General features: G+C 34.3%; 3 protein-coding genes across 3 annotated transcripts; 1 reads left to right on the top strand and 2 right to left on the bottom strand.

Moving 5' to 3' along the window:
- The first annotated feature begins 1,072 nt into the window (after positions 1-1,072).
- On the top strand, positions 1,073-8,157 carry LOC132300141 (peroxygenase-like). The gene is made up of 6 exons (XM_059797106.1): positions 1,073-1,313; positions 4,662-4,811; positions 5,603-5,688; positions 7,369-7,463; positions 7,555-7,680; positions 7,779-8,157. Exons 1-6 carry the CDS (start codon positions 1,205-1,207, stop codon positions 7,930-7,932), a joined length of 720 nt encoding a protein of 239 aa, XP_059653089.1. The 5' UTR covers positions 1,073-1,204; the 3' UTR covers positions 7,933-8,157.
- A 210-nt stretch (positions 8,158-8,367) lies between these two features.
- LOC132300964 (acid phosphatase 1-like) lies at positions 8,368-10,053 on the bottom strand. Its single transcript, XM_059798296.1, has 3 exons — positions 9,532-10,053; positions 9,211-9,420; positions 8,368-8,666 (listed from the first exon to the last, which is right to left on the bottom strand). The coding sequence occupies exons 1-3, from the start codon at positions 9,909-9,911 to the stop codon at positions 8,489-8,491; spliced, it is 768 nt and encodes a 255-aa protein (XP_059654279.1). The 5' UTR covers positions 9,912-10,053; the 3' UTR covers positions 8,368-8,488.
- Positions 10,054-13,738: 3,685 nt separating this feature from the next.
- Positions 13,739-20,607, bottom strand: LOC132300131 (large ribosomal subunit protein uL14). The gene is made up of 4 exons (XM_059797098.1): positions 20,509-20,607; positions 19,906-20,190; positions 14,517-14,558; positions 13,739-14,010 (listed from the first exon to the last, which is right to left on the bottom strand). The coding sequence occupies exons 1-4, from the start codon at positions 20,519-20,521 to the stop codon at positions 13,928-13,930; spliced, it is 423 nt and encodes a 140-aa protein (XP_059653081.1). The 5' UTR covers positions 20,522-20,607; the 3' UTR covers positions 13,739-13,927.
- Positions 20,608-21,328: the final 721 nt, after the last annotated feature.

The following is a 21,328-nucleotide window of genomic DNA, read 5'->3' as shown; positions in this document are numbered from 1 at the left end:
CTAAGATCGCATTGCTGGGTTAAAAGAACAAATTGAGAACGAAGTATGAAATAATTACTGAATAAGCTTTTTTCATGGGTTCAATGGATACCAATTTTTTAGGGTTCGTGAATAAGCTTTTTTATTTTTTTTGCTCTTTTATTAGGGAGATTTTTTCATAAGTAATGATTACAAATTTAATAATAAATTAACTGTTGGAGATTGCAAGGAAAATGGAAGAGATTGAGGAAGAGATAGATTGAATAAAGGTATTAACTAAATATGGTAAATTGACTATTAAGGTAACAAATATTAACTATGGTTAGGTTTAATAAAATATTATGGGTAATTGACTATTTGACCATTGGTCCGCTAAAAAATCCATGAGAGCATGCCTGTTGTGTTATAATATTGTAAATTAATTATAATTTAATATTTACATATAATATAATACAAATATGATATATAATAGTATAAAATATTCACTGCTCATTAATTTAATAACAGTATATTCTATATCAAAAATTATTTTGTCACAAAAAATCATTTACATTATTATTTAATATATTATATATTAAAATATATTTTTATCAAATAAAAAATAATATACAATATTTAATTTATTATATATTAAAAATATATATTTTTATTAATATTTAGTATGCAACTTAGTATATAACACAAATAATATGAATTTTATTTGAAATGAATAGTGTCTGTGCATTAACATTATTGAAAATGTTTCTTTGCTATAGTGCCAAAAATATAAGAAACATCATTTTGATGTTTTCTTTTTTCTTCACAAAAATTGAAAATATTTTCTGTTATAGAAAAGTAAAAATATTTTATTAAACACGATTTTTATTTTCGATTAACCTTTTTTGACGTTGACAACAAAAAATAAGAACCGTTTTTCGTTAGTAAACGCGGTCTTTGTTAATCAATCTCAAATGTCAACAAAAGATGACACTCCAAAACTAGCACCTATGTCTAGATTTGCACAAAAAAAGTGGGTTCTAGCTGTCTGCCACAGCCAACTGTCTTAAGAGGAGAGAGCGTAGGAGTCATGCAAGTAGTACTGCCTCGCAACCTCAGACCTTTTGCATGCTCGCCACGGAGTTGTTTTGGTGGCCCTTTCGCGTGCTTCCTACTCCATATTGCTCAAAGACGCTGAACTATATATACACACACACACACACAGACAAACACACACACACACGCAGAGATGGCTGCAGTTGGTGAGAGGAATGCAATGGCGACGGAGGCTCCTCTTGCACCGGTCACTAGCGAGAGGAGGGTCCGGACCGACTTAGAAACGTCACTTCCAAAACCATGTGAGTTTTTCTATTTAATATATTAATTAACTCTTTTTTTTCTTGATGATTCTAGATGTCAAATCTATGAGTTTCAATTGTACCTTGATATATATAGTCCACTAACTTGCCTTAATTTCCGAATCTTTAATAAAAGTTACATCTGCTATAGAAATAACAAAGGTTATTATGATTTTTTTATTTTTATTTTTTTAAAATTATTTATTGTGTTTGCTGTAAATTTTTATGAGTAAGTTTTAGATTCACATACAACCCTTCTCTAGTCTCAAAGCTTTTAAGGATTCAGAAACGGTTTTTCAACAATTCATGATGTTTGATTGTGCATAGGTTGAAAGGTTCAAGATTAATTTGAAACAGAGTGAGTTAATATAATTTGATGTTTTCGAATTTTAATATTACTCAAGGCATGCAATTGAAGTATCCTAAAAGACATCAAAAGATGCTTTGACAGTAACTTTCTTCTAATTACATTGTGAATGCCTCCAAAAGAGTTCAAATAAATCAAATCATTGTTGACATGAATTGGAAGCACTGTGTTATATATGATTGTAGGGATGTTGGTAGGGGACAGTCAAGATGTATTATGAATGTGGGGTATATATGTGCTGACATCTCTTGCATCTATTTAAGGCCCACATACTTGCGGGGCGAGTAGTATAAAGTATATTAAAAAATTAAAAATTATGAAGTTAAAATTTTTAATTCAGAATAGAATTTTTGAAAGTTGAATGTAAGAGGATTATTTACAAAGTAAAGGTATTTTTGTAGATCATTTAACTGCATAAAATGAGAGAAAAATAGAGTGGGATCCATTTTTGGGAAATATGAGTCGAAGCAATAACAAGAATATTTTTAGTGAAATATCTTTCACAAACCCCGGAAAGATGGTTCACTAATACATTGAGGGATTAGTAATTCGACTCAATTCACATTTAGATTATGAATGTTTGGAATCCATATTATGCAAGGAGACATTGCTTTTGCTAATTCAAATTGGAGGGCCGTGTTTGGAATATTTGAGCTTTCCGGCCTTCTTCATGTGGACTTCCACTTGTAAGACAAAATGACCATGTGAACTAGTCCGAAATTCTCTTGAAATTTACAATTTTAAGTCCTCTTTTAGTTAAGTAGGTCATTAAAGAATTGTCTATCAGTTCATCAATTTTGTAATAGAATTGTTCCTTAAGTACTTCATCAATATTGTTAGAGCCAAGGCTCTCTGAACTCTGGATGCCAAACAAGAGAGAGGGCTGATGGGCCTGACCACACTGGTGTGCCATTAGCCCTATCTCTTTCGGTACTCTGAATGCATTCAAAATTTGGTGACCAAAATATTTCTCGTAGTGTCATAAGATTGCTCCTTAGTCCTTACACATATTTCGTGTCTACGAAGTACGAAGGTACCATGTCTAGCATATAGAAGTGACCATGTCTAGCCTAGTCAATCTCGAACTTATTGGATAGGTTACGGGGATGCACAATTACTGAAGTGAACAGGAAACACCAGCAATAGCAATAGCATGACTGATGAAGGCATTCTTGCTTTGTGGGTTTACCGTCTTAATTTGTTTCTCCAGTAACAAGCAATAGGAAATGTAGCTTATCTATAATATATTGTAAAAGATGGTTGACTTTACCACTACTAAACAATGGTAACACAATCATTGGAAGTTATATGTTATTGGAATGTCAGTGGACCAAGAGAACAGAATAGACCTAGAGGAGGTGAATTAGTGTCCTCCTTCTGTATGTCATTGATTTTAATCTCTCTTGAAGTTGAACATGAAATCACACAATCGATTAAAGATTCTTTTAGGTGATATTCCCAAATCGAGGAAAAACGAGGGACCCAAGTTGAGAAAAATTAGAGAGATCCTGAATGCCAGCATTGAAATTTACGTGATAACCCAATTCAAGTCTTTGATGTCACTTGGGTACACTAGCAGAATGTCTAGTGGATTCACATATATGGATTAGACTTAAGAGTAAGTGGATTGAAAGTCTCGAGTCATAGCTGCAATCAGATGGTTATGATGAATGCTCCTGTTGCTCTTTACTATCTTTCAATCTCTCTATTAGGAACAATGATCCAAGTGAATAAGTCTTTTATCTCACACCCGGAGTCGCAGAATATGTGCAAATGCTTGCAATAGCAGAATTTCCTAAGAAGCTATAAGTTGTTTTGTGCATCTCTTGGACTATTTCCTTGTGTCTCTCACCAATTTCTAAGAATATTGAAGACATCATATAAGTTTAAAAAATTCGGTTGAAGTTCAAACAACAATAAAAAAAACTCCAATTTTCTCATCTATTTGATGGATCCATTGGTGCATGAGTTCTATATATTGGTGCATAACTCTTTATAAGCTAATGTATGTACAATAAGTGCGTACCAACTATAACTCACTGTTGTGAACATGTACAATGAGAAATGCACTCGGAAGTCCTTTTTCAGAAAGTGGATTTTGAATGTTCAAAATCATTGAGAACACATGTCGAAAATAAATGTTTCCAGAAGCATTTAGAAAAGCACTGTGACCAAATCAGTTTGGGATATTTAGAAACTAAATTAGATTACGATCCAGTTAATACTTTGAAGCAAAATTTGGTAACTAAATAAGTTCTAACAACCAAAGTCAGAATAGTTCTTATTTAATAAGAACATTGACATGTTCAGACTAGTTTAGAACTTGATCACACTCCAAAGTAGCTCTGTACGAGCTCAGTTACATCATGATTCTTTTGAGGAGTAAAATCTATTTATTGAACCCAGGCTTACTCTAGGTAGTTCTTACTTGATTTTAGTTGTTACATAGTGTCACTTATTTACCAACTTATTTGCCAGCTTATCTGTGTTCTAAATTCTACTGCCTTTACTTGAACTCCTTGTTAGTGTCCTCTCGATGTCCCCAAATTTTGAGCGAACTCCACAATTTCAAATAAAATTGTATATTATTCATGGTATTAAATAAAGGCAATCAGACAGATGGAAAAAAATTTTGAACTTGCAGGGAATAAATGTGGAGGTGGTAACATGAATCAAGATCTCCCATAACTAAGGTCTTGATACCATGTTGGACTACCAATTGCTTTGTAATCTTGAGATGTTAAGGAATGGTCCAACAATGTATATCAAGCTCTAACAACTCGATCATGGATGATTGGTTGAAGAAGTGATTTTTTTTTTTTTTTTTTTTTCCTTTCTTAATTCATCTTCTTTTTTTCTTTTTCTTTTTTATAAATTTTAGGCACAAAATGGTGGCAATGCTAATTATGATAAGGAGGCTTGAAACATATCCTCCTTTACACTCGCTAATCTTTCTCTCCCTTTGATATGTATGAATTCAGATATGCCTAGAGCATTGGCTGCTGTTGATACGGACCATGTGAATGGGACTCCGGGCCATAAACATCACAACATGAGTGTTCTTCAGCAACATGTAGCATTCTTTGACCAAGATGCCAATGGGATTATTTACCCTTGGGAAACCTACACTGGTAATTTTCAAGCACCTGACATGTCGAATCTCTCCTCCATACAGGGAAATGCAAATGGACTAGGTCATATATCTTGAGTTGTCACACTAGAACAAATTTTTAATGAAATTAGAATGTTCTAGTGAAACTACTTTGTAGTTTCCAGTTTGGGTATTTCAAACAGTGGTTCGAATGAGTTCAGGACTAATGATTTATCTACTCCTTGTTATTGAACTTGGTTCAAATTTGCGCTGGCATTTTGAATTCACTCACTATAGTGTGACTCTGTGTCCTAGCATTTCTTAAAGACGGTGAATCAATGTTAAAAACTCTTATGGGATACGCATCCTCGCTTTGTCTTTGCCTGTTGGTTTGCAACATTCACTTCATCATTGTATAGTTCAATAATAAATGTCCGTGTGCACGTATAGTTGAATATGAAAATTCCAAATCCCATATTCCTTTAGAATTACACAGTGCAATTTAATGTCAGAAAAAAAAAAAAAAAAAAAAAAAAAAAAAAAAAAAAAAAGAAAAGAAAAAAATTCCCATTTGCTTCTAAATAATCCCACTCTTATTCGAGTGCATTTAGCTATCATTTGACATTTTTTATTAGGAGCTGTTATTGTTTTGAAAATTTAAGGTTGCAGTGCTGGCGATAATGCTTAAATGTTGTAGAAATAAACTATAAGATGAATTCTCATGCTTATATCTCAGTGTCTTATGCACTCCTGTTTGCTGCTGAATTTTTTTATTTTTTATTTTTTATTTTTTATTTTTTTTTTTTTTCCGTTTTTGGGTTTTGTGCACAGGACTGCGTCAAATTGGTTTTAATACGGTTGCCTCTCTTATTATGGCCGGTGTTATCAATATGGCTTTGAGTTATCCTACTCTTCCGGTAAGTTGATATGCTGTGTTACAAAGTATTGATTTTGGAAAGTACCACCAAAGGGGGCTAGCATTTAGTCAATTTTAAAAAAGAAAAAAATTAAGGAGAAAACAAAACAAAATGACAGAACCACAAATCACATTGCAGGAATTGAGAATGGTTTCTAAAAAATGATAAATATCTACTGTGTTTGAGGTGTAATTTGAATCAAGTTTTTTTTTCCAATCTGGAAAATTCCGATAGCACTTCGTAATATTTGAAACCAGTCCACTGCTCTACAGGCACATGTTCTTTTAGAAATCATGTGTCATTTCTCTCATGAACATGTCGCAACTTATCTTTTGTGAATTCATTTTTTGTTTTTAATTATTATTATTATTTTTCATCTCCCCTTTGAGGGCTTCAGGCGTTAGATGTAATGACAAAAGATGATATAAGGCAATGCTTGTTCTGAAATTGCTTCAATATGTTCCCAATTATGCTGTATGTCTTGGTATACCACTGTTCCTTTTGTGTGCCTTTTAACTTCTTCTTTCTTGTTTTATTTTGATTACGTTGAAATATATTTTTGGGGTCTTTCTTGTTGAGAAATGAAAATTTATTATATTTCTTTTTCAGTATAGAACTTTTCAGCACTTCATTTCATCTTTAGTCAACTTCTGGTTACCTTTTTGATGTGGAACTCTTAATCAAGCTGATGGTGAGATATTTATTTACTTTCTATGAAATTGTGACAAGAGATCTTTTTCTTTTTTCTTTTTTCTTTTTTTAACTAAACTGAATAACTTATGGTGCTCTGTTGGTTGAAGTTGAGTTTTTTCCTTCCTTCCTTTTTTTTTTTTTTTTTTTTTTTAATATATACATATATTTCCTTTGGTGCTGGGTATTATTTGGTGCAAGTCAGAATAAGACTGAGTGGCAAGCAATTGAATTCACTTAGAAAGAATTTTGGTTCTCTTAGTCTTTTTTATTCTAGAGTTTGGGTTCAGGTTTTGATATTTGGTGGATTCTTCTCTTGTAATTTCCATCAATAGAATGGAAAGGAAAAATAAATTAAAATAAAATAAAGGTCCCTTGGTGCCACAATGGGGGCTTTAGAGTTGATTTGTATAAGACACAAATCTAAAAGGTTTTCTGTGAGTAATTTATCCCAAGAATATAGTCTTAACTCTTGTTCCTAGTACTCGACACACACGACCATTTTTAATATCCAAAAGCTAGTTTGATTATTTGTTTGTTAGACCATTTTTATTTATTTATTTATTATTGAGATTGTACCTTCTTTGTCATCCTAGTGTTTCTATCTTCAAGTTGTTTAACGACTTCATGGAGTTTAATAATGTCCTGTTAGAAGTCCAGAGATATATGGTAGTATTAAAGTACATATTAAGCTCAAGTCTTAGCCGGCCATGAGACGTCGTTCCTCATCCCATAATCCCATCATCTGACAGATGAGTATATGCAGGGTGTGAAACAACACATCACCAAATATTCATTTAGCATTCGTGTTCAGATTAGTTGTGAATGATGGTAATTGCCTTAATTAATTACATGGTTGTTCGGGACACTTTTTCGGTGGTAAAATTAATCAACTCCAAATGGTGTTTGTGTTTTTTCACTCATTCTCTAAAGGTTTGATTTACTTGGTCATGCGATTTTAGCTGGTTTCCTATAATGCTGTGTGTGCAGGGGTGGATCCCTTCTCCTTTTTTCCCTATCTACATACACAACATACATAAGTCCAAGCACGGGAGTGACTCCGGAACTTATGACACAGAAGGAAGGTAAGCGTATAGCATGTTATTTATGCGTCATTATAGAAATCTCATGGAGTTTCCAGTGAACTTCCACTTTTAATATTCAATATATTTGCAGGTTTGTTCCAGTGAACCTTGAGAACAGTTTCAGCAAGTATGCTCGCACAGTGCCTGACAAGCTCACATTTGGAGAGATCTGGGACATGACCGAAGGCAACCGTGTCGCATACGACTTCTTTGGATGGTTCCTCACCAGACCCTACCGTTAATTTTTTGTAGAATCCATTGCTGCCATTTTGGAATGTTCTTTCTACCGAATTTAATCTTTGCATTTCTATGCAGGCTCGCGAGTAAGATGGAGTGGGGAATACTGTATGTTCTTGCCAGAGACGAAGAGGGTTTCCTGTCTAAAGAAGCCATCAGGCGCTGCTTCGACGGAAGCTTGTTCGAGTACTGCGCCAGGATGCAGATAGGTGCTGAGGCTAAGACGTATTGAAGCATACTATGTGCAAACCTGTTATGTGAGTTGTATTTTGCTGTTTCTGTTTCATGTTGCAATAGTAGTGTAATATCTAAGGAGATGCTTTTTGCACATAGTATGGTTTCTTGAGGTTGTAATATAGCCTACTTAATGCCCATCTATATGTATATGTTTGAATAAATGTGTAATGGTTTGGCCTATTTTCCACCAGATAGAATCTACTTATAGCAATTATATCAGTGTTATGAAGTATGGAAGTACTGGTTCTTGATCACTGAGTCAGGCTTTAGTCTGTTCTAGCTCAAGCTCAACGTTGATTTTTGAGCTCAAATCAAGCTCATTAAGAATATTTGAGTTTGGCGCGAACATTATTTGAGCTCTGCTTGTTGTTTGATAACAAAAAGTCTAGTTCATACATGTTCAAATACAGGAAAAAGCTTGCAGGTTGCTTGGTGATTTATTTTAATCAAATTAACCAACTCAATAATAGTAGATACAACATGATCTTATTAATTTGGAGCCAAAATATGATGTTCATTGTAGGACAATCTGAGTAGAAGTTTGTGATGTTTCAAGAAACATAGTACAAAGGATTTGGTAGCTTGAAAGTCCTTTCAGCAGTTGGAAGTCCTTCAATGCTGCTCCACTGGTCACCAACAATGCCCCAAATGTGATAACCCTCGCTAATCAGTTGTTTCCTTATCTCAGATTTGTACTTTTGGACTTCATTATTTTCATCATTTGGACCCCTATGTAAAAAAAAATAAAAAGTTGCTCAAAGTCACAAATAAGTGTGTGTGTGATAGAGAGAGTGAGAGAGAGAGAGTAGGGGTGTTCATTTGATCCATGTGGAACGCGGTGGCGGATTCATAAATTAGGAATTCAGAGTGTGTGTGTGTGAGAGAGAGAGAGGGATCGCAGTGGCGGATTCATAAATTAGGAATTCAAAGTGTGTGTGTGTGTGTGTGTGAGAGAGAGAGAGAGAGAGAGATAAGGGGTGTTCATTAATTTTATTCGTGCGGATCGCGGTGGTGGATTCATGGATTCATAAATTATAAATTAGGAATCCGTTCAGTTCACGAATTAGGGTTGGTTTGGTTCACGGATTAGGTTTGGCTCATGTATTAGGGTCGGTTTGGTGCACATGTTCTGTTCGGTTCAGTTTGGTTCACGGATTAGGGTTGGTTTGGTTCACATATTAGGGTCTCAAAATCTGATTCATTGGTTTAGGTTTAATGTTTAAACTAAACTAATCCTTTCATGGTGACCCCCAAGAGAGAGAGGATTGCATACCTTAAAATGAGACTAGTCCACCCATAGTAACCAACATTGACAAGGTTGTCAATAGTGGCAGATCTAAGATGTTCCCTCCTTGAAGAAACCAAAATGATCTGAACTCCTCTCCCTTTAAGCTCATTGAAAAGCTTGAGTGTGTGATCAAGAGCTGTTGCTTTGGCCTTACTCATCCACTCCTCCAAACAAGTCAAGTTCAACTTCTCTCCGCTATTTCACACACACAATTGCATTTCTCACACAATCAAAAATTGCATGATCATATATCAGTTTCACTATATGATTGGTATAACTAAACTAATAAAAAATAGATCAAATTACCCAAAATTATGTTTTTTGTAGTAAGGCACAGTGGATAGGAGTGTGTCATCAACATCAAAAATCCATGCATCTCTGCCATCTTTCTTCAGGCTGCAGCTGGTGCTGAGATGAACAGTGCATTCACCGATCGCCCGCTCGGAGTCCACCTTGTACTGGGTGGATGTCATGTACTTTCCAATGTATCCAACACATTCTGCAGGCACAACTTCAAATTCTTTGATGTTGTTCAGCTCCACATTCATCCTCCAACTCTCACAATAATTTTTCAAGCTGATTTTCAGCCCATTTTTACCCTTTTGATTCAGAATGTTCCAATCTGCAGCTGTTGAGCCTATGGAGAGACTCAAGAAAGCTAACAAAAACCCTAGGTCTCTCACCATTTTTTTTTTCTTCTTGTTGTGGAATGAGATGTGCAAGAGTGATTGAAGATGGGTTTTTTTTAAGTAGTTGGAGTGGGTAAGAGATTAAAAGTTGGTCACATGGGTGTTGGTAATGGATCACATGATGATCAGAATGTCAAATGACTTGAACTAAAAAAATAAATTTTTTTTTTTTTGTTAAAAAAATAATAATAATAATAATAATAAATTTCCTGTCTAGCTGGTTATGCACAAGATCCCAATGAAGATCTTATTTCTGAAGATGAGCCTACAGTAGCCGACTATTGGGACTCTCTCACCAGTCACTTGATGGACAAGATGAATCCACCTAAAAAGTAAAAGATTCCTCTTATCCTGCCGACAGAAGAAGCCAAAGAACTTTTCCCAAAAGTCTTTGGTTCTACAGTATTTCCTTCATCAGATATCCACTTCCATCCGATAAGGAGACAGAACTTAGTGGTGGGCCGACCGACTGCATTATTCCAGCACACGATCCCATGCACTATGCGGACTTCAAAATGATAATTTCAAGTCCATTTTATGTATAAATAGAGGGCAAAGTTTCCCTTCAATGTATCTTTCAATTTCCTTTTCTTCCTTCTGTAATATTTCTCTGTACTAACTTGAAAATTCAATAAAGAAAGTTTTCTATAAGTCTGTATAAATTTCTTATTCTTGTCTTATAATATTATTGTTTATATTATTGTTTAATTGTTTAATCGATCCTCACTTATTTGGTATCAGAGCTATGATGGCTTAACTCTTTATTGTTAATGCTTTTAGGTACTGGTAGCATGATTATTATCGTAATTATGTCATGAGCTATCAATTGATGGAGGAGTTATGCAACTTTAATGATTTTTCATGGTTATAATAACTCTACCCATTTGAGATGAAGACAATATGACCTATACACATTACATTATGTTGTCCTCATATACATGACTACTTATCCCAACATTATAATTTATTGTTGGACATTTTTAATTTATATATGTTGTCCTCACACACATTAATTAATTGGAATCTATGGTTTATTATTATTATTTGTTTGTTTATACAACTCACATTGTTTATTCAATACCATAATTGCAGTAGAGACTATATTTTTTGTTTAAATTTTTTATAGATTATCAGGACATCCAAGACAAAGTCCCGACTAAATCCCCGAGATGTCACGCCAAATGCCCCCTTTCATACAGGTCGGGTGAAGTTTGAATTTTAACCTCAAATATCTGTTTGTACTCAAAGAGTCGAATCTTAGGATAATATTATTGTCATATAAACAAGTGCGATAGTGGGATTCTAACATGAACAAAGTAAAATGAGTTGTAAAATAACCTTTTAACATTTAAAAATCCGTCTTAGTTCCACCGACACAAATAGATTATTAGTGCAATTTGGAGCTTTTATGTGAATTAAAGCCACTTTAAATGTCAGCTCTTAAAAGTCATAACCTTTGGGCAACTGGCAATTGCAAAGACTGTCCAGCATTCTAATGAATAGATCACAAACACACACACATACATATGTATACATATATGTATTTATTTATATATATATATATATATGTATGAATATCTGTGTGTCTAATATTAAATAATATACATGTGGATCACAGAACTGACCAGATAAAGATCCAACCAGCTAACAAAGTGAGTTGTAAGCACGTCGGAACAAATTGTTTACAATAAGATCAAATATCAGACACAAATACAAATGATAGTGTTTTGTCAATCAACGGTCCTCCATTAATTTTCTTGAAAAGTGGACATTGAATAGTTTAAAAAACTAGGAGGATGGAAAGCGTTCGAATTGAGTAGTTAGGGTTGGCCTTGGTTAAACATTTTATAATATGTAAGGTAGTTAGGGTTGGCCTTGGTTAAACATTTTATAATATGTAAGGTTGGATTCAATCTATACTTCTAACCCATTCAATTGCAGCCCTAATTACAACTAGAATGAAAGATGCCACGACCAAGAGAATGGTGGGTGGAGTCCGCCCCTCCACAATTCTATCTATCTTAGCGGGTATTACAATGTCGTCAACTATAAATTTTTTCATTTTCTTTTTATAGAAAAAGGTGAAAATAATGAGTAGGGTTTATCACAACACCTCACCGCCAAACCACAAACACCATAACTATTGTTTCACAATTTGAATTGTCAACCTAGATTTTAAAACCTAAAAATCATTCAGAATCGAAACACTAGATTTATCGTACAAGCGCAGTTGTCACTGTACATAATTCCTTATACATGGAGTAACCGACCTTTTAACGATTTTTTGTTTTTTTTGATAGATAGTAATTGACATTTTAATGAGGCAAACCCACTAATTTATCAGATTTAAGGAAAATATATAATTTACTGTAGCAAAGCAAAATTCGAATCGAAACACTAGATTTATCATACAAGCGCAGTTGTCACGGTACATAATTCCTTATACATGGAGTAACCGACCTTTTAACGATTTTTTGTTTTTTTTGATAGATAGTAATTGACATTTTAATGAGGCAAACTCACTAATTTATCAGATTTGAGGAAAATATATAATTTACTGTAGCAAAGCAAAATTCGAATCGAAACACAAAATTTATCATACAAGTGCAGTTGTCACTGTACATAATTCCTTTTACATGGAGTAACCTAGATTTTAAAACCTAAAAATCATTCAGAATCGAAACACTAGATTTATCATACAAGCGCAGTTGTCACGGTACATAATTCCTTATACATGGAATAACCGACCTTTTAATTATTTTTTGTTTTTTTGGTAGATAGTAATTGACATTTTAATGAGGCAAACCCACTAATTTATCAGATTTGAGGAAAATATATAATTTACTGTAGCAAAGCAAAATTCGAATCGAAACACAAAATTTATCATACAAGTGCAATTGTCACTGTACATAATTCCTTTTACATGGAGTAACTGACCTTTTAATGATTTTTTTTTGATGGATAGTAATCATCCTTTCACTAGCAAAATTCGGATAATATCAAAACGTTTTTAAAACAGAGACTAAAACCGACAGCACTAAACATAAAAAAAATTATATGTATTTTCTGATTGCGTCCACACTGTCTAAAACAGTACTCCAAAAAACAAAATTTTAAATAACCTTTTTAACTAACCGTTTTGCTATTCAAACTTAAAACAATTTCTTTCTAAACAATTTCATGTTTTTAGTTCCAAAAATCTTGTAACAAATATAACGATTATCAAAACAGAATCGTTTTCTTCTGTTTCGAGTCCAAACAGAAACAAGTTTAGAGTCCAAACAGAAACAAATGCGACTGAATAAAGAGGCAAGGGCCAAAAAGAAATAAATAAGAGAAATAACTAATTAATGGTTTTCCACAAAGACTATTCATAAAAATTCCAATATTTTCTAAAAAACAATTTAATTCAATCTAAAAACTCTCCAAATTTAGCTCAAATGTTTTCTATGAATTTTTCATACAAACAAGACTACCATCCCTCTCATTCTCACAATGTAACTTTACCATCTCATTCTCATTCACACAATTTTTACTGGGTTTCCAACAAATGGTACATGCACTGAGGATCAAATGATGAGGATTATAGACAAGCCAGTTCCACAATAATAGGAAATGAAAAATAAACAAAAATAAAATATCAAGATTAATATTACTATATATATAAATATATAAGTGTACCAATCCCAATCTGAAGACTACAAAACGAAATTATTCTTTTTGAATGTCAATAGGACCTCGGTTTAATGCAAACTTAGGCTGATAAATTAAAATCTGCCTATAATTTCAATCTGTAGCAAAGCTCTTGTTAAAATAACCAGCCAGAGAGAAAAATGAAACTTTGTTCAATATACTTTCAAACTTCTAAAGCATCTGTTGATTCAAAAAGATAAAAAAAGCCTCGAAAAATACCAGAATTAAAGAGAGCTTGATAATCCAAAATAAAAGCTACAACCATTGACAACCGCACCATTCAACTCTTCACGAGATTTAAAATCAGAGACTTGAAACTCTTAAACAATGGCATTGGCTGCGCTGGCAATCCTCGGCCACAGATCAGCACACTCCTTCCCAATTGGACCCGTGATTGCAGACCCTAAAACCACAATACCACTAGTAAGATGAGATATCAATAAAGAAGAAAGAACACGTCAAATTTTAACATAAAAAATAAAAACTGATAGTGATTCAAAAATCCTGCAGCACATTAACGTGCACTATTGCTTGAATCAAAGAATTCTAATCTTTGGATTGCAGCACAATATCGCATCTATGTGAACTGAATATTTGGTTTCCTCAGTGTTATAGAAGAACCATACGGTATCTTGTCCCAAAAAAAATTAAAAGAAAAGAAAAGAGAACCATACAGAGCCTACTTTGTTTATTACAAGAAAGTATATCCAACTTACAGGACTACATTGCACAAAAGTCCAGCAGGACAAATTAAGGATCTTGATAAAATGTTGAAGGCTCATTCATGAAAAGAAAAGTTTGTGGAATGCAGCCTACGTAAAAGAGCCTAAATGACAAAAAAGATGGAGAAGACGCAACAAAAACTTTTTCTTGGGTCTTGCGATGGTAATTGTTTGAATTCCAACATACCTTTCATTTCCCCCTTTGGATTCACAATGACACCAGCATTATCTGCAATAAAATGCAACAATTTACATATTAAGAACAATGGAAAATCTATAATCAATGCCTAAGAAAGAAAATAATCATTTTATTTTGTGAATCAACAGAACACGATTTAAAATACAATGCAAAGTGAAAAGATAAATATGGTCCAGAATGATCAGAAATCTGCTGCTGCCCTTTAGACAAAAATTACTACATTTCACTAGGACAGAAAATCAGTTATGCACAAGCTACAAAACTACCTGGTGCTAAATAACATGCAAGAAAAGGTTTGAAGAAGACCCTCCATCACAAGTCATCACGATATAATAAATCAATCCAGTTGTTTATGAACTCAGCTTGGATTTGTTTTTGATGTACAAGCCAAGCTTAGATAGTATCCACAAGCTTGTCTGCTAAGCAAGCCAAGCTTGAAATTTTGTTTTTTTGGGCAAAAATGTTAACTTTCATTCCGAAATTTGAGAACATTTCTAACAAAGATTCAAAATTTTCCAACAAGAGATGACAATTCTTCCAAACACACTCCAAAGAGTGTTTAAAAGCTACAGAAGCAGCAATTGTCAGCACAGCAACACCACAAAGGGGAACATCATTCTGTTTACAAGTGGCATCTTTAGTCAGTACACGAAACTATTAATGTACAAAAACAACAAAAAGAGAAGTCCAACAACAGGAGTACCCCAAGCATACAGTCTATATACAGAGCACCTTCTGGGAGAAAAAAGGAACTGTGGATCAATTAAGCTCAATAATTTACTTTCAATTCCACAAGGTAATCAAACATATTTCAATGCTTGTTTCACTCGCACATAAAAACGAGTACTTTTAATACGAAAGAGGACACATCGCTGCTTCACCAACAGCCCGAATAACATTTAAGTAAATAGAAAGATAGGAGCCACCTTTAAAAAAATTAACCGAACGCCTATCATGTAGGGCCTAAATGTAGCGGATATAAAATTGAGAATCATCACATCCGTAACGAGAGAGACTATCAATTTTCCAGACTCGTAACTGTATCAACATATAATATATAGGAGAATAACTGACTTGCGTCTGGTGATATTAGCTTATTACAGCAGTATGGAAAATATAAATTGGCTCGTCTGGAAAAATCACACCAAAAACAACTTCTAATATACACTAATGATCAACAAATTGAGACAAATCTTGTACAGACTCGGTGGTCTTGACTAGCCCAATGTTTTAAAGTTTTTGAGATACAATTGCTAGAGTTTCTACAATGAAAGAGCTACAAGCCTATAACAAAGTACACAGAAATCCACAAATACCATACCAACAAAGATACTATGTACAATGTATATACATAGCACCTTCTGAAGGTAGGTGATCAATTAAGTTAGGTTTAGTAATAAACTTCATTTTCACAAGGTGCCTTGAGAATAATCTCTACCCTGTTTCACCATATGTATAAAATGACTTCATTCAATTCAACCCCGCTGCTTCACTTATAGCACAAAAAGCACCAGGCAATAAAAACTAGTCTATCATATGTCGGGCTACATGCAGCGGATGCAATCTTGAGAATCATTGCATCCGTAATGAGAGACACTGTCAATTTTCCAGACTTGGTGGTTCTAAAGATGGATCTTCTATTTCACCAGATGTATAAAATGACTACATTCAATTCAACACCGCTGCTTAACTTATAGCACAAAAAGCACTAGGCAATAAAAACTAGTCTATCATATGTCGGGCCTACATGTAGCGGATGCAATCTTGAGAATCATTGCATTCGTAATGCGAGACACTGTCAATTTTCCAGACTTGTAACTCTATCAACCACAAAAATATAAAGGAGGATACCTGACTTATGTCTGGTGTTATTTGCGCAATCCATAGCATGGACAATCTAAAGATGGATCTACTGTAGACTTGGTGGTTCTAAAGATGGATCTTCTATTTCACCAGATGTATAAAATGACTACATTCAATTCAACACCGCTGCTTCACTTATAGCACAAAAAGCACTAGGCAATAAAAACTAGTCTATCATATGTCGGGCCTACATGTAGCGGATGCAATCTTGAGAATCATTGCATTCGTAATGCGAGACACTGTCAATTTTCCAGACTTGTAACTGTATCAACCACAAAAATATAAAGGAGGATACCTGACTTATGTCTGGTGCTATTTGCTCAATCCATAGCATGGACAATCTAAAGATGGATCTACTGTAGACTTGGTGGTTCTAAAGATGGATCTTCTATTTCACCAGACGTATAAAATGACTACATTCAATTCAACACCGCTGCTTCACTAATAGCACAAAAAGCACTAGGCAATAAAAACTAGTCTATCATATTTCGGGCCTACATGTAGCGGATGCAATCTTGAGAATCATTGCATTCGTAATGCGAGACACTGTCAATTTTCCAGACTTGTAACTGTATCAACCACAAAAATATAAAGGAGGATACCTGACTTATGTCTGGTGCTATTCGCTCAATCCATAGCATGGACAATCTAAAGATGGATCTTCCGTAGACTTGGCGGTTTTTACTGGTCCAATGTTCAAAAATTTTTGAGATGCACTTTGTTGTTTCTACGATGCAAGAGCTAACAATCAATAACAAAGTATAAAAGAATCCACCAATACCACACCAACAAAGATAATGTGTACAATGTATATGCATAGAAACTTCTAAAGGTGGCAATCAATTAAGTTTGGTTTAGTAATTACCTTCAATTTCACAAGGTGCCTCAAGAATAATCTCAACCCAGAAAATGTATAGAAATGACTACATTCAATTCAACCCCACCGCTTAAGCGCAAAAAGAACTAAGCAATAAAAGCTAGTCTATCATATGTCGGGCCTACATGTAGCGGATGCAATCTTGAGAATTATTGCATCCGTAACGAGAGACACTCTCAATTTTCCAGACTCGTAACTGTATCAACCACAAAAATATAAAGGAGGATACCTGACTTAGGTCTGGTGATATTAGCTCAATACATAGCATGGACAATCTTAAGATGGCTCTTCTGTAGAATCAATGGTTTGGACTAGTTCAATGTTTAAAAGTTTTTGAGATGCACTTTGTTAGGGTTTATACAATGCAAGAGATAACAGCCTATAACTAAATATAAAAAATCCACAAATAGCACACCATCAGATACTGTGTACAATGTATATGCATAGAACCTTATAATGGTGGCAATCAATTAAGTTAGGTTTAGTAATTACTTTCAATTTCACTAGGGGACTCAAGAATAATCTAAACCCTATTTTACTAGATGTATAAAAATGACTACATTCAATTCAACCCTGCTGCTTCACTTGTAGCACAAAAAGCACTAAGCAATAAAAGAAAGTCTATCATATGTCGGGCCTACATGTAGCGGATGCAATCTTGAGAATCATGACATCCGTAACGAGAGACACTGTCAATTTTCCAGACTCGTAACTGTATCAACCACAAAAATATAGAGGATACCTGACTGATGTCTGGTGATATTAGCTCAATACATAGCATGGACAATCTAAATATGGCTCTTCTGAAGAAGGCCACAATGTAAAACAGTAACATATAACATTAGATAGCAAAACAACAAAGACAGGAACTAGTAGCACCAAATAAAAGACTTCTATTATTAGTAATAATTATGTTAAAAACAAACTGGCATACAAATGGCACAAATTCACATAGCATGGAGTTCTACAGCATTTTAAAGAAGTTTTAGACTGGGTGTTGAAAAATCTTCAAAACGTAATAGCTTAATCAGCCCTCCTATCGGGTTAGGCTTCATGTGCAAGGGTGCACTTTTTAGCAACTTTTTGGATGAGGCATATACGTCAGAGTAATAGCTGATTATATCTATTTAATTTACTTTTTACAACTAAAAATGATAAATAAGCCGACAAGTCAGAATTTCTTTAGTATTTACTCTTCTCCTCCTTTGTTTCTAGCATCGCATTTTTTCTTCTTCCCATGTCTCTAATTTTACTTTGTTTCTAGCATGTTTGCCAGTCAGTTCAGTTCTTTAGCATGCATTCTTTGATTTCTTGAACTCAAACTTTTACTTTTTCTGTAGAATAGAAGTACTGCAATATAAACCTTCACAGAGAACATTTCAAGTAGGTAACGTATCGAGCCGTGAAAAGCGAGATTCAATACGGGAGATCCCGCGCGATTAAAAATTCGATTATTAGTTTGATTTAGCTGGCTTAAGAAAGTGTCATATCATTACACATATATAACCTACATATTAGTGGGAAACACATGCATCAAGACTACCACCAGCCAGCGCATCCCCTAACTTTTAGTGAAAAGGTAAGATTACATCAAGGCAGTAGTTTCGAGTTAAGAGCCAACAAATAGACTAGGTTTGGTAGGTATATTAAGAGTTCTGACAATGATTTGAGGGAATTCCAAATGTGAAGCAAAAAACTTGACATTTGATGCGTGTATACCACAGGTTGCTTCAACTTACTACTAAAACCAAAACAATTCAAAATTTTCAAAAGAGTTGAGAGTGAACATTTAACCAGAGAAGGTGTCTAGCCATATTCTTACAAGAAAGAAATACTCAAGGCACAACAGATGGCGCATCTAAAAAGGAAATAATAAAGTCACAATCTTAACAGGGGTGACAAACAAAGTTACTGAGTGATACGAGGCAAAGCAATTTAAACTTAGCTGCGTATCTTACATGCAGAGAAAACCTAATAACAAAAATATCTCAACACCATCACCAGCAAAATTATACTTAAAACTTTTCATATTTTTTTTTGGACCATTAAGCCATGAGAGGAAAAAAGAGAGACAGACCAAAGAAAGTCATACAAGAAATGTATCCAATCATGACAGCAAAATTCAGACCAGAGAAAACCCGCTCAGTTTTGTTACTGATTTAGTTTAATGTAGCTGGACTTGGTAAGCATCAGATCATCATAGATCCGGAACACTGGTGATTGAGAATATGACATCAAGATAACGCTTAACCATCAGTGCCTTCTAAATCAAATCGTTATCAACAACTCAATACTTAAAATAAACAAGTTAATCAAGCACTGGTAATAATAAATGGTAATGCAGTGTTTTAAAAAAGTCTTATGGCATCCCAAAAACCTCAAAATATCTGACAAGGACAAATATAGCTGCTAATCCATAGTATGCTGAGTGTCCCATTTCAGGTCAAACTAAATTTAAGCAACAAAAACAAAATTTATCCACTAAAGCAAGCAACCATCCAAAGCTCAAAACACAAGTTATCATCAACTCGGAGCATATATCAGAATAATTAAAACACAAATAATTAAAACACGAAACCAACAAAACTCAGGAATATAAGAAAAAACAACTATAATGGCAATTGGTATGATAATGACCTTCAAAGTACATGTAAACACCATCCTTTCGGCGCCACGGCTTCCGCTGCCTAACAATGACTGCAGGCATGACCTTCTTACGGAGATCCGGCTTCCCTTTCTTCACTGTGGCCATCACCATATCTCCAACACATGCAGACGGCAAGCGGTTGAGTCTACCCTTAATTCCCTTCACCGATATGATGTAGAGGTTCTTCGCTCCTGTGTTATCGGCACAGTTAACCGTCGCCGCCACCGGTAGACCCAGTGACATGCGAAACTTGTTGCCCGCCGATCCTCCGCGTCCTACAATTAAATTGATCAGAAAACGACAGATAAAATAGGATAACAAGTCCTGAGCTCGTGCAATCTCAAGATTCAACAGTTAAATTTTCTCTCTTTCCGATCAACCAAACGAAATATTGAAAATTACATATGATATGGAAACCCCAAACTAGAAGAAACGAAATGCTAAAGCAGACAAGTACTACTATAGCGCTCGAGATTCAAATTTTAGATTTTCTATTCCGTTCTGAGCAACCAAACGAAACATTGAAAATTACAGATTATATGCAAGCCATAATAAACTAGAAGTAAATGAACTGGTAAACCAGACAAACTAACCACGCTTCGACATTTTCGTCTGCCGAGTTGACGATGGTTAGGGTTTCTTATACTATTTATAGGGGTGAAATTAGGGTTTTGGTTGGGGTGAAATTATTTTCTGAAATTACAAATACGCCGGTGTCTTTTTGTGTAATACCAGAATTGTACTCTATTTTTTTTCACAGCGGAATGGTACCGTGCATTACTTTATTTTACGGCATACGACTATCTCTTCAAATTTATGGTTGTGGATGATAGCGATGGCGATTTGGCTTTCCTTAAACAGGTTTGGGACGTGTATCGGTGTATGGTAAAATAATTAAAAAAAATTCGAACCTAATTCAGGGTGGTGGCGAATTTAATAATAAACTCGTTCAGATTATTTATGTATCTTTAAAATTTATATATATAATATATACTTTAAATTTTTAAGATCCTTGTTACCTTACTGAAATGTCAGTTAATATATTAATAATTACTATTAAGTAATTTAAAAGCTGAGCAAGCTTGTTTAGGGGCCGTTTGACAACCACGGTTGGTTTGACCCGAAGAAGACAAGATTTTTAGCGCAAAAACATAAAAGTATGTTTGGTAAAAAGTATTGCAAACTTGAAAATATAAATGGTTAGTTAAAAATGTTATTTTAGAAAAAAATAAATAAATAAACAAATGATTTTCTGCAAAAGAGAGGATTTGCATTAGCTTCTAGGTATTATTTGTGCTATAAAGAGGCTGAATCTTTGGATCACCTGTTCTGTGGTTGTGTGTATACATGGAAGGTGTGGAATTTTATGTCAAAGGTGTGTTCATGGAATTTGCAAAGGGTATTTGGCTTGGA

The sequence above is a fragment of the Cornus florida genome, unplaced genomic scaffold (genome assembly GCF_030987335.1).
Source record: "Cornus florida cultivar Cherokee Brave unplaced genomic scaffold, ASM3098733v1 CherokeeBrave_3.0.0_Hap2_Chr01, whole genome shotgun sequence".
NCBI classification, from domain to species: Eukaryota; Viridiplantae; Streptophyta; class Magnoliopsida; order Cornales; family Cornaceae; genus Cornus; species Cornus florida.
The sequence above is the reverse complement of the archived record's forward strand: the minus strand, read 5'-3'. Positions and strand labels throughout refer to the sequence as shown.